This window comes from Suncus etruscus, chromosome 17 (genome assembly GCF_024139225.1).
Source record: "Suncus etruscus isolate mSunEtr1 chromosome 17, mSunEtr1.pri.cur, whole genome shotgun sequence".
NCBI lineage: Eukaryota > Metazoa > Chordata > Mammalia > Eulipotyphla > Soricidae > Suncus > Suncus etruscus.
In genome coordinates this window covers 44,646,128-44,660,178 of record NC_064864.1, presented here as the reverse complement: position 1 = coordinate 44,660,178, position 14,051 = coordinate 44,646,128, and the positions used below count along the sequence as shown (strand labels likewise).

Sequence of the window (14,051 nt, the reverse complement as noted above, 5' to 3'; positions counted from 1 at the left end):
GTACTCAGGAATTACTCCTAGTGATGCTCAGGCATCATATGGGATTTCCTGGGATTGAACCTGGGTTGAATGCATGCAAGGCAAGCGCCTCCCTACTGTATTACCTCTCTAGCCTGGTTTATAGGAATCTTAAAGAAGATTTGTTCTAGTAACAAAAGCTTTCCCTTTGTGTCCTAAACATCCAAGATGGAAAATTAAACCCAAATTGGAACTTGGTCTTAGCTGCCATATCCAAGTCCAAAGAGTTGGTCCAAATACTTTCAAACATATTTTGTGTGACTATCCAAGTGTCACAAATACTGTCCAAAACAAACCAAAAAATATATAATTAGCGTAAAATCAAACATAAGAATTATTAGACATGCAAGTATTAGTTGTTTATATTCTTTTCCTCTTGTATTATGGATTCTCTTTTGAAAGGCCAGCTGCTGCAAGTAGATTGGGTTTCCTATCTGCTTCAGAAACAGCAATTTCTTCATTACCATCCTTATCCTAGATATTTCAAGTGGCACATTTGCTTGCTGCACATTTCTGAGCATTCCACTGGAATGCTTCAGTAATCCTTGAGAAAGGTCATCAGATTTCTTTTAGTTCATATACTGCGACTCCTGTTAAGAATCTGGTACCCAGAAGTCATGAAGCTGCCCCTAGAAAGAAGTACAAAATTACCATTAGATTATGAATTAATTTTTACGGATAATTAGTAATCATCAATGGGTTTTCTTTACAAGAGAACATTTTATATTTCCCTGAAAATCTATGGTAATCAAAGTTTCACAAATACGTCCCTTTATTTTATATTGTCATGTTGCCTTATCAATATACAGTCACAGAGATCATATTTAGGAAGACTAAAATGCAGGAGTTGGCTTTGATTATTAAATTATTTATCTTTTTTTTTTTTTGGGTTTTGTCACAACCGGCAGCGCTCAGGGGTTACTCCTGGCTCCACACTTAGAAATCTCTCCTGGCGGGGCCGGGCGGTGGCGCTGGAGGTAAGGTGCCTGCCTTGCCTGCGCTAGCCTAGGACGAACCGCGGTTCGATCCCCCGGCGTCCCATATGGTCCCCCAAGAAGCCAGGAGCAACTTCTGAGCGCATAGCCAGGAGTAACCCCTGAGCGTCACAGGGTGTGGCCCAAAAACCAAAAAAAAAAAAAAAGAGTTGGGGCTGGAGAGATAGCATGGAGGTAAGGCGTTTGCCTTTCATGCAAGAGGTCATCGGTTCGAATCCCAGCGTCCCATATGGTCCCCCGTGCCTGCCAGGAGCAATTTCTGAGCATGGAGCCAGGAGTAACCCCTGAGCACTGCTGGGTGTGACCCAAAAACCACAAAAAAAAAAAAAAAAAAAAAGAAATCTCTCCTGGCAGGCTCAGGGGACCACATGGGATGCCGGGATTCGAACCAACGACCTTCTGCATGCAAGGCAAACACTTTACCTCCATGCTATCTCTCCGGCCCCTGAATTATTTATCTTAATGCCGTATTTGCAAAGATGACCTGCAGAAAAAAATAAATCTAGGGGCTGGAGCTATATATAGTGCAGCTGATAGGGTGTTTTGCCTTCCATATGGTCAACCTGACCCTGGTTCGATTCCTGGCATCCCATATGGTCCCAGCAGTGATTCCTGAGAGCAGAGCCAGGAGTTAACCCTGTGCACAGCTGTGTGTAGCCCCAAAACCAGAACCAAAACAGCAACAACGAAAAAAAAAACCAGTCTACTCAGTTTAAATAGTTAAACAGTAATAATAGGGACTGAACACATAGTTTAGGTCTAAGCACATAGTCAGGAACAAATTCCGAGTATTACCATATGTGACCCCAAAACAACCAAAAAGGCCAGGCCAGAGAAAGTATAATTGTAGGAGCTAGAACAATATTCAGTTAGTAGGTTGCTTGCCTTACACACATGAACCGGGTTCAATCCTGGCATAAAATATTCCTCTGAGCCTGCTAGAAGTAACTTCTGAGCATTACTAGGTGTGGCCCCAAAACAAACCCCCCCCCCCCGAAAAAAGAGTACAGCAGATACAATACTTAAGTTGCATGTAGACTGACCGAACTTTAATTCAGTGTCGATTATAGTCCCTGAAAACTACTAAACATGGCTCCAAAACACCCCTCCCTGAACAAGTTTAAGAGAAACAAAAACTGCAGCAAAGTGATAGCACAGAAGGCAGCCTTGCATGTGGCTGACCTGGGTTCATTTTTTCCTTTTTTTTTTTTTTTTGTTTTTGGGTCACTCCTTGTTCTATGCTCAGAGATGGGATGCCGCAATTCGAACCACCATCCTTCTGCATGCAAGGCAAATGCCTACCTCCAAGCTATCTCTCTGGCCCTCAAATCTTTTTTTAAAAAATTATTATTTTGGAGGTGCTAAGAGGTTACTCCTGGCTCTGCACTCAGACATTACTCTTGGTAGTACTCAGGAGACCATATGGGATGAAAGAGATTGAATTTGGGTTGATCATGTACAAGGCAAGAGTCCTACTTGCTTGCTGTCCTATTGTCTTTTGTTTTGTTTTGTTTTGGTTTTGGTTTTTAGGTCATACCTGGCAGTGCTCAGGGGTTACTCCTGGCTCTAGGCTCAGAAATCACTCCAGGCAGGCTTGGGGGACCATATGGGATGCTGGGATTCGAACCACTGATCTTCTGCATGTGAGGCAAATGCCTTATCTCTATGCTATCTCTCTGGCTCCTGTCCTATTGTTTTGACCCCTGGTGGCATGGAGAAATTACTGTTTTTCGTTTTTTTTTTTTTTTTGTGGTTTTTGGGTCACACCCGGCAGTGCTCAGGGGTTTTTCCTGGCTCCAGGCTCAGAAATTGCTCCTGGCATGCACGGGGGACCATATGGGATGCCGGGATTCGAACCGATGACCTTCTGCATGAAAGGTAAATGCCTTACCTCCATGCTATCTCTCCGGCCCCTTTGTTTTTTTTTTTTTACCACATCTGATGGCGCTCAGGGGTTACTCCTGGTCTGTGCTGAGAAATCACTCCTGGCAGGCTCGGGGGACAATATGGAATGCTGGGGACTGAACCGGTTCATCCCGGCTTGGCAGCATGCAAGGCAAACAAACTACCACTGTGCTATCACTCCAGCCCCTCAATGCAAAAAAACATTTTTAAAACTTTATTTATTTATTTATTTATTTATGCATATATGTTTTGGGGCCACACCTGGCAGTGCTCAGGGGTTACTCCTGGCTCTGTGCTGAGAAATCACTCCTGGCAGGCTTGGAAGACCATGTGGGACACCAGGAATTGAACCCAGGTCTTTCCTGGATAGGTTACATGCAAGGCCCTACCACTATGCTATCACTCTAGCCCCAATGCAGAATTGTTTTTGTTTTTGGGCCACACCCAGTGACACTCAGGGGTTACTCCTGGCAATGCACCCAAAAATCGCTCGTGGCTTGGGGGACCATATGGGATGCTGGAAGATCGAACCGTGGTCCATCCTAGGTTAACCCGTGCAAGACAGATGCCCTACCGCTTATGCCACCACTCTGGCCATCCAATGCAGAAATTCTTAAGATCTACTCTAGGGCTGGAGAGATAGCATGGAGGTAGTGCATTTGCCTTGCAGGCAGAAGGATGATGGTTTGAATCCCGGCATCCCATATGGTCCCCCGAGCCTGCCAGGAGCGATTTTTGAGTGTAGAGTCAGGAGTAACCCCTTTAGTGCTGCCAGGTGTGACCCCCCCCCCAAAAAAAAAGACCTACTCTAGACTTAATGAATCAGAATCCATACTTGAGGGGTATGACAGTAGAGCAGGTAGGTACCTGCCTTGCACATGGCTGCCCCAGGTTCAATTCCTGGCACCCCATATTGTCCCTGACCCAGCCAGGAGATCACTGATAGCAGGACCAAAGTCCTAAGCACTGCTAGGTGTGATCCCAAAACCAAAACAAAGAAACAAAAACTAACAACCTCTTCAAAACCCCTAAAAAGCCAACAACAAAAAGATAACCTACAATTCAAAAAAGTCTACACACTTTACAACTTGAGAAGAATCAAAGCCATAGAGACCAGCTAATCTGGGTTTGATTACCACTATATACAGTCTCCTGAACCACACCAGGAGTGATCCTTGAGCAGAGATAGAGTCCTAAGTCCTGAACACAGCTAGGTGTGTCCCCATAACACAAACAAACAAACAAACAAACAAAAAAAAAAACCCATTTCTGTTGAGTCAGGGAAATGAATCCAAGTACCACATGGCTCCCTGAGCACTACTATTGAAGGAATCCTCAAGCCCACCAGGATAAATTCCTGAGCACAGAGCCAGGAAGTAACTCGAGCACAGCCAAAAGATGACGAAAACAACAACAACAACAACAACAACAACAACAAAACACCAATAGGGAAGTCCCAGATCAACCTTGACATTGCAAGGCCCATTTAGTTCCATATACTCAGGCTTTAGCATTGAACCATCCACTCCCAAAGTTGCTAGCAGCTGGTCCTGAGTATTCAAAAGCAAAATTTTGCTCTATCATCAAGATCATGAAACACAAAGAAAATATTTTCAAATAATACATATACTGAGAGACATGTTTAGGACATACGTACTTTCTTGAACAGAGGAGGGGACCTATATTCAGGACTTATTCTGGCTCTGCTATCAGAGAATCACTTCTGGTAGGATCAAGGAATATGAGGTCCCAGGGATAGAGCCAAGAATGGCTGCATGTAAGGCAATACCCTACCTGCTGTGCTATCTCTCCAACCCCTTTTTGTTTATGTGTAAATCATGGAAGTGTTCAGGCTTTATTCCTGGCCCCATTCTTAGGGAATGTCTCCTGGCACGGGACCACTTGTAGTGCTAGGAATCAGTGGCATGAAAGTACCTAACCACTGTACTACTTCTCTGGACCTATGACCATATGTGAATTCTTACAAATGTAATATAAAGAACCCATTTAAAAAGAGGTAATGGATATGAATAAACATCTCCCCCAAAGAAGTTATACAGATGGCTAATAAGCATATGAAAAGATACTTAGCACATTAAAAAATGCAGACTGGATACCACTTCCACTCTCCTATTGCTGTAGTAAAATGAATGGCTGGGAATGTGGCAAAACATGGCAGGAATGTGGCAGGCCCTGAACTTGAGCCCTAGTACCATGAAAACCAAAAATAAATAAATAAATAAATAAATAAAAGACTATACTATATGTTGGCAGGCATGTGGGGAAAATATTCATACATTTCCATGGGAATATAAAATGGAACAGCTGCTCTATAAAGCAATCTGACAATGTTTCAGAAAACATGGAATTCAGGGCCCGGAGAGATAGCACAGCGGCGTTTGCCTTGCAAGCAGCCGATCCAGGACCAAAGGTGGTTGGTTCGAATCCCGGTGTCCCATATGGTCCCCCGTGCCTGCCAGGAGCTATTTCTGAGCAGACAGCCAGGAATAACTCCTGAGCACCGCTGGGTGTGGCCCAAAAACCAAAAAAAAAAAACAAAAAACAAAACAAAAAAAAAAAAAACATGGAATTCAAATATAATCAAGCAATTTCACTATCAGGTATGTATACTTAAGATGTTTTTATCTTAAAATGTGTTCACACAAAAAAACCATACAATGTTCATTAAAGCACAATTCATAATGGCCTTTCAGTAACAATATTCAAACCAAAGTGTCTAAAAGAAAAAAAGAAGAGGGAGAGGAAAATAAAGAGGGAGAGAGAGAAGAAAAATGTCTTGTACTGACACAGGAGGGGGCAGGAGAGAGGGAAATGGTGACATTCGTGGTGAGAAATGTGGTCTGCTGAAGGGATGGATATTGGACACTGTAATAATGAAACTCAATCAACTTTGTAATTGTATCTCATGGTGATTCAATTAAAAATTCATTAAAAGGGGATGGAGAGATAGCAAAGCTGTAGGGCATTTGCCTTGCATGCAATCAATCCAGGACGGACAGTGGTTCGAATCCCGGCATCAATATGGTCCCCAGTGTCTGCCAGGAGTGATTTCTGAGCAAGGAGCCAAGAGTAACCCCTTAGCACACTGGGTGTGACCAAAACAAAAAAAAACAAAAAACAAAAATCAAAAAATTAGAAACAACTCACATACCCTTTAATAAGTAAATAAATAAAAGGTGACATACAAACAATGGACCATTCAACCACAGAAAAGAGTATATGCTATGATATGGATTCATTTGACTTTTTATGTTTCTTTCTTTTCTTTTCTTTTTTTTTGTTTGTTTTTTGGGCCATACCTGGCTGCAACCAGAAATCTCTCCCGTTAGGCACTGGGGACCATATGGGATGGCAAGGATCGAATCCGGGTTCATTCTGCGTCAGCCGTGTACAAGGCAAATGCCCTACTGCTGTGCTATCACTTTAGCCCTGACTTTGTTATTTTTCTGCCTTTTTGGGGCCACGCTTGGTGATATTCAGGGGTTACTCTTGGCTATGCGCTCAGAAATAGCTGCTGGCTTGGGGAACCAATGGCACACCGGAGGATCGAACCGAGGTAAGTCCTAGGTCAGCCGTATGCAAGGCAAACGCCCTATCGCTGTGCCACTGCTCTGGCCCTAACTCCTGACCTGTTTTTTAAGTAAAAAAAACAAAACAGGTTTTATTTGGAGGTAATGAGGAAAGGGAGAGAAAGGATAAGAAAGAGAGAGCTGGGGCTAAGAGATAGCATAGAGATAAGGCATTTGCCTTTCATGCAGAAGGACAGTGATTCGAAACCTGGCATCCCATATGGTCCCCAGAGCCTGCCAGGAGCAATGTCTGAGCATAGAGCCAGGAGTAACCCTTGAGCGCTGCTGGGTGTGACACCCCTCCCCCACAAAAAAAAAAAAAGAAAAAAAAAGAAAGAGAGAGCACAAGCTTCTTCAAAGGTAAAGAGAACCCATCTATACAACCCAGCATTAAAGCATGAAAGTCCACATCTGAAGAGGAGGTGCAGGTGACATGAGCTAAAACATCATGTACCCAGGCAACATGTACTTACTTCTGATTAAATTAAAGAAAACAGTCATAAAAGATAACTAAAAATTAGGTAAATAAACACAGAAAGTCAATAGATTATGGTAGCCTAGGCTTTGGGGGCAAGTAAGGATGGGAGTACATCCTAGGAACTCAAAACACAATACAAAAATGCCTTTCTCACACCTATATTCATGGCAACACTATTTACAATAGCCAGACACTGGAAACAACCAAGATGCCCTTCAACAGATGAATGGCTAAAGAAACTGTGGTACATAATGGAGTATTATGCAGCCGTCAGGAGATGAAGTCATGAAATTTTCCTATACATGGATGTACATGAATAGACATGAAAACTATTATGCTGAGTGAAATAAGTCAGAGGGAGAGAATCTCGCCCATCTATGGGTTTCAAGAAAAATAAAAGACATCATTGGAATAATGCCCGGAGACAACAGAGATGAGGGCTGAAAGTACCGGCTCACGATATGAAGCTTACCACAAAGAGTGGTGAGTACAGTTAGATAGTTGTTACTGTAGTAACAACTATCATGTAACAACTATCATGACAATGAGTGAGAGAAGTAGAATGCTTGTCTTGAATACAGGGAGGGGGTTGAGGGAGGAGAAAGATGGGGTCATTGATGGTGGGAATGTTGCATTGGTGAAGGGAGTTGTTTTTTTTTTTTTTGCTTTTTGGGTCACTCACTGTTTGGGATTACTCCTGGTGACCTATGGGATCAAACATGGCTCTGTCCTGGGTTGGCCGTGTGCAAGGCAAACACACCCTACCGCTGTACATTCGCTCTGGCCCCAACACTTAAAATTTTCATTTTTGAGCCACACCCTGCTTAGGGTTTATTCCTGGTTCTGTGTTTAGGCACTCCTGGTGGGATTTTTTTTTTTTTGGTTTTGGGGTTACAACCGGCAGTGCCCAGGAGTTCCTCCTGGCTCTACTCAGAAAACGCTCCTGGCAGGCTTGGGGGACCAAATGGGATGCCGGGATGCAAACTACCGTCCTTCTGCATGCAAGGCAAACGCGTTACCTCCATGCTATCTCTCCAGCCCCACTCCTGGTGGGTTTAAGAGACAATATGGAGTGTGAGGGATAAAATATAATAACATTTTATTTTATTACTTTTTAAAATATCTTTATTTAAGCATCATGATTACAAACATGTTAGTGGTTGGGTTTCAGTCATAAAAAAGAATACTTCACCAATGTAACATTCCCCCCCTTCACCAGTTAAACATTCCCACCACCAATACCCCCAACTCCCTTCTCCCCACCCCAATAATATTTTAAAATGGGCTCATCCGCCTCTAGAAATTAAGTAAAAAATATACACAAATCATATACTAGAAATACCATAAAATTTTAAATTTACCCCAAGATCACTAAAAGGAAATGATCTTATAACTTTTGCCAAACAGTGTAAAAAGATACCATTTTATTAATAAAACTTTTAGGAGGACCAAAGATATAGCACAGTGTAGGGCGTTTTGCCTTGCAAGCTGCCGACCCAGGAGGAACAGTGGTTCAAATCCCGGCATCCCATATGGTCCCCTGTGCCTGCTAGGAGTAATTTCTGAGTGCAGAGGAGTAACCCCTGTGCGCCTTTGGGTGTGGCCCAAAACCAAAACCAAGTCTTTTTAGAATAAATATTTTAATAAAATGATACCTGAATAGGTCGACAATTCTGAATTATTTCCTGCCATTTTCCATGAATCCTAGCAACCAAGTCTTTAACCTTAAAGATATCAAAAAGGAAAAAAAATTAGATCAAAGCATTTTTCAGTGAAAATCAATTTAATGTTTAACATAAAATGATCTGGTAGTAAAAGGTTCAGACTCTACAACTCAATTTTGGGGGTGGAGGGTTGGGTCACACCAGGTAGCACTAAGGGGTTACTCCTGGCTCTTTGCACAGAAATCGCTCCTGGCAGGCTTGGGGGACCTTATGGGATGCTGGGAATTGAATCAGGGTTCGTCCAGGGTTGGCAAAGGCAAACATCCTATCCCTGTGCTATCACTTCGGCTCTCTACAATCAAACATTTTTTTTTTGTTTCTGGGCTACACCTGGTGGCACTCAGGCTTTACTCTTAGCTCTGAGCTCAGAAATAGTCCCTGGCAGGCTCGGGGGACCATATGAGATGTCGGGGATTAAACCTGGGTCTGTCCAGGGTCTGTAGCATGCAAAGCAAACACCCTTCTGTTGTGCTATTACTCTGGCCCCCTACAATTCAATTTGATTTTTTTTGGAGCGGGGGGTTTGGGCCATACCGGGCGCTCTCAGGAGTTACTCCTGGCTCTATGCTCAGAAATCGCTGCTGGCAGGAATGGGGAACCTTATGGGATGCCTGGATTCGAACCACCATCCTGCTGCATGAAAGGCAAATGCCTTACCCTGGAGGGGCTTTTCAAATCAAGATCAATAACACTTCTTTACTACTATAATCTCAATGACTAGATGCTTAGAATTTCATTTTCTCACAAGATACATTGAAAAAATGTATTATCAACTTTCAAAATGTTTAGCACTTACTCTTTTAAAATTCACTGTTACATCTCTAGGTTTCTGTAAAGTACCACAAACCCTCTCTAAATGCTGACATATTTCTCCATTTGGAGGTTAAGCAAATCTCCATGCAAAACTCAAACTTATTTATTAAAGATTTTCGATTATTTTTTTTAATTCTATTTGTTTAATTTTTAAAATGTATTTGAAGGTGACTGACCTACATAGTTAAATAAAGTCATGCTGCTAATTTATCTCCAAAGGTTAGTTTATCACGTGAGAAATATCTTTTTCTTGGCATAAAGATTTTTTTTTTTTTTGGTTTTTGGGCCACACCCGGCGGTGCTCAGGGGTTACTCCTGGCTGTCTGCTCAGAAATAGCTCCTGGCAGGCACGGGGGACCATGTGGGACACCGGGATTCGAACCATCCACCTTAGGTTCTGGATCGGCTGCTTGCTTGCAAGGCAAACGCTGCTGTGCTATATCTCTGGGCCCGGCATAAAGATCTTAACCAGTTCTTGACCAGAACTGCTTGAGAAAAAAAAAATGTTCTAAACAAGCCAGGAGTTTTATAGCTATCTAAAATTTACAAAGTAGGGGCTGGAACGATAGCCAGTGGCGTTTGCCTTACAAGTGGCCAATACAGGACAGACCCCAGTTTGAATCCTGGCATCCCACATGGTCCCCCGAGTCTGCCAGGAGTGGCTTCTGAGCGAAGAGCCAAGAATAACCCCTGAGCATTGCCGAGTGTGACCCAAAAACCAAAAAAAAAAAAAAAAAAAAAAAAAAAAATTATGAAGTAAGTTGCCATTTTTTTAGGGGTTCCCAACTGGTGTTTAGCAGATTAAGTTTCTCTAGGCTTCTAGTGAACCACACAGTTTAACTGTTTCAGCAGGACCATTTCCTATAGCAAATCAACAGACCTCTGTATTACTCTATGAGGAACCCTGGCAAAAATCTTTGCCAGTTCTTGTTTTAAGAGACTAAACCCAAGGGCCAGAGAGACAACATGGAGGTGGGGTGTTTGCCTTGCATGCAGAAGGACAGTGGTTCGAATCCCGGCATCCCATATGGTCTCCCGAACCTGCCAGGAACGATTTCTGAGCATAAAGCCAGGAGTAACTCCTGAATGCTGCCAGGTGTGACCCAAAAAACCAAAAACCAAAAAAAAAAAAACCAAAACCCAAAACCAGGGGCTAGACTGATAGCATAACGGTGGAGCACGTGGCAGACTTGGATCTGGGTTCGATCCCGGGCATCCCATATGGTCCCCCATGCCTGCCAGGAGCGATTTCTGAGCACAAAGTCAGGAGTAACCCCTGAGCACTGGGGGGTATGGCTCCAAAACCAAGAAAAACAAAAACAAAAACCCCAAAAAACCCCACCAAAACCAGCTTGTTCTTCATGCCTGTGTTCTTCTTTGAACAAGTACCTCGCTTGCTTTTCTCAATGTTTCTATGCTCACCTATTTCCACTCTGAGAAGCCTGTGTGATCTTTCCCCTCATATATTTTTTTAAATAGGCTTCAATAAAAAATCTTGCTTAAAAAAAAAAGGAAGGAAGAAGTAATCAAAACTTTGGGTGGTTTCCTTTGAACATGTCTGTTTGCCACGACCACTAAGTTCTGTGAGACAGTACTAACTGCAGTCAGTGTTCAAAAGAATGTTGGGGCAGGAGCAGTGGTGCAAGTGGTAAGGCATCTGCCTTGCCCATGGTAGCCTAGGACGGACCATGGTTCGACCCCCCTGCGTCCCATATGCTCCCCCAAGCCAAGAGCAATTTCAGAGCACATAGCCAGGAGTAACCCCTGAATGTCACCGGGTGTGGCCTAAAATACCAAAAAAAAAAAATGTTTAATATTAAAAAAAAAGTTTTCAAGTCATTTTTAATAAACATGAAAGACATTTGTACCAAAAAAAAAAAAAAAGACATTTTTACTTCCATACTCATATTTACCCTTTTCACTCTGATTATATCAAACTTTAAGAGGATACAAACAAACAAAAAAAAAAGCTTAGCAAGCTTACCGAACCATCCTTTTCACCCCAGAGCTTAGAATGATGAAATAAGGCCCAGGTTCCTTTTTTTCTGGGAGGGATGTAAGGGATAGAATGGCAATGTATATATGTTGTGTGTGTGAGTGATGCTGGGATTCGAATCATCTTCCTTCTGCATGCAAAGCAAACGCCCTACTATCTCCACGCTCCATGCTATCTCTCCGGCACCCGGGATGGCAATATTTTAATCAGAACTTGATTCTGTTATTAAAGGAGAAAGTCAAGTGATAGTGCAGTGGGTAGGGAGTTGTTTTTTTTTTTGCATGTGGCTGACCTGGGGTTGATTTTCAGCAACCTATAAGGTCCTCAGAGCCCCATTAGGAGTGATCCTTGAGTGCAGAGCCAGGAGTAACCCCCTGAGCACAACTGGGTGTTGCGTCCACCAAAAAAAAAAATTAAGTCATATTTCTAATTTTACACATGTGTTTTTTCAAAGACAGTCTGTTACTCATCTGAAATATTAATGTAATTAAGTTTAAACTAATCTTTCAAGTTACAGAAGAAAAATATGCTTACCTTAGTTCTATAGAAAAGCCTTGCGTCTTCCCTAATATCACACTTGACATGTTTTTCCAAAGCTCCACAGAGTAGCACAAAGTGTTTCTGTGAAAACAAACATGAAGAATGAAAACTCTGAAGCATTACAAATGGACAGAGATAAAATTATATGCAGTTGAGCAAGTCATTAAAATATATCATTCGTTAATTTCTGATGTTAATAATAACAGCAATAATTACATCAGAAAATAACTGCCATACATACTATATTATTCGTTTATTGCTAATGTAAAAACATATACAAGATTTTCCATGTATTAAGACATGTGCTGCAATGTCCAGAAATTTAAAGGGCCCTTGAACACATCTGTTAATGGAATAATCAAATAACTGATATATTATTTTTTCTAGAACAAATTTTAATGTAATTTCTTGAAGTCTTATTTTGGTTGAGCACACCTGGCTGTGCTCAGGGCTTACTTCAGTACTATCTTTCTGGTGCCACGTATCTCAAGTTTTAGAATTACATAGTCTAAAATAATCTTTCAACTGGTTTACAGTAGTAAGAGTACACCCTGTGTGGGGTAGAGATAGGAGAAAAGGTAGAAGGTTGCAATATGGCATTGGGAAAGAAGTGGTCACTGGAGGAGAGATATAAACTGCTGACTACAGAGACAGGCTTGGGGAAGAGAGGGAAGGAAACTAGGAACATTGGTTGAGGAATGTGGTCACTGGTAGAACATTGTATGATTGCTACTTAATCATGAATAACTTTCTAACTTTGCATTTTATGATTCCATTAAAAACTATGATTAAAAATAATATCTGCAATATATATATTAAAAATAAGAATATAAGAATAAAAGGCAAGAGATAATTTTTTTGTTTGTTTTTGGGTCCCACTTGGCATTGCTCAGGGGTTCCTATGCTCAAGAAATTGCTCCTGGCAGGCTCGGGAGACCATATGGGATTCCGGGATTTGAACCACCGTCCTTCTGCATGCAAGGCAAATGCCCTACTTCCATGCTATCTCTCCGGCCCCAGCAAGCAATAATTGAATACTTCTATTTGTTTTAGACCTATGTATAATCAGAAAATATATAATATTCAGGGCTAGAGAAATAAATAGCTCAATAGCCTAGTGTGCATGCTGGAGTTTTGGTTGATTTTGATCACTATCACTACATGGTCACCTGAACAGAGCTGAAGTAGTCCCTAAGTATGGCTGGGTGTGGCACAAAAATCCAAACCCTACCCTGCCAAAGTAATAGTCACTATAAAAGCTTTAAAATTGTACAGTACTGGGCCGAAGAGATAGCAGGGAGGTAGGACATTTGCCTTGCATGCAGAAGGATGGTGGTTCGAATCTCTGCCAGGAGCGATTTCTGAGCTTAGAGCCAGGAATAACCCCTGAGCGCTGCCAGGTGTGAGCCAAAGCCAAAGCCAAAAAAAAAAAAAAATTGTATAGTACTTACAGTGCTTTTAAGTGGGACATACCTCACAATGCATACCACTCTACAGGGTCAATCCCAGTTGTGCTCAGGGGACCATGCAGTGCCCAGGATTGAATGCTTTTTTCAGTCCAGAAAAACTTTCTTTAAATGTTTTTTTTGTTTGTTTGTTTTTGGGCCATACCAGGTGACGCCCAGGGCTTACTCCTCGCTATACGCTCAGCTCGGAAATTGCTCCTGGCTTGGGGAACCTATGGGATGTTGGGGATCATACCCAGATCCATCCATCCTGGGTCAGCCGTGTGCAAGGTAAACACTATTGCTATTGCTCCACCCCCTAGTAGCATTTTCTTTTTCTTTTTTTTTTTTTTTTTGGTTTTTGGGTCACACCCGGCGGTGCTCAGGGGTTACTCCTGGCTGTCTGCTCAGAAATAGCTCCTGACAGGCACGGGGGACCATATGGGACACTGGGATTCGAACCAACCACCTTGGTCCTGGATCGGCTGTTTGCAAGGCAAACACCGCTGTGCTATCTCTCCGGGCCCAGCATTTTCTTTTTCTGTTT

The 14,051-nt window shown here is 42.3% G+C and overlaps 1 protein-coding gene across 1 annotated transcript in view; it reads right to left on the bottom strand.

The window, feature by feature from the left end:
- Positions 1–374: 374 nt before the first annotated feature.
- SLF2 (SMC5-SMC6 complex localization factor 2) overlaps positions 375–14,051 on the bottom strand; it is a 65,793-nt gene continuing 52,116 nt past the window's right edge. Inside the window, exons 18-20 of the mRNA XM_049790803.1 lie at positions 12,054–12,140; positions 8,642–8,710; positions 375–647 (exon numbers count right to left, since the gene is read on the bottom strand). Coding sequence (XP_049646760.1) covers positions 612–647; positions 8,642–8,710; positions 12,054–12,140 — 192 coding nt within the window. The 3' untranslated portion in view covers positions 375–611. The remainder of the gene's footprint in view (positions 648–8,641; positions 8,711–12,053; positions 12,141–14,051) is intronic.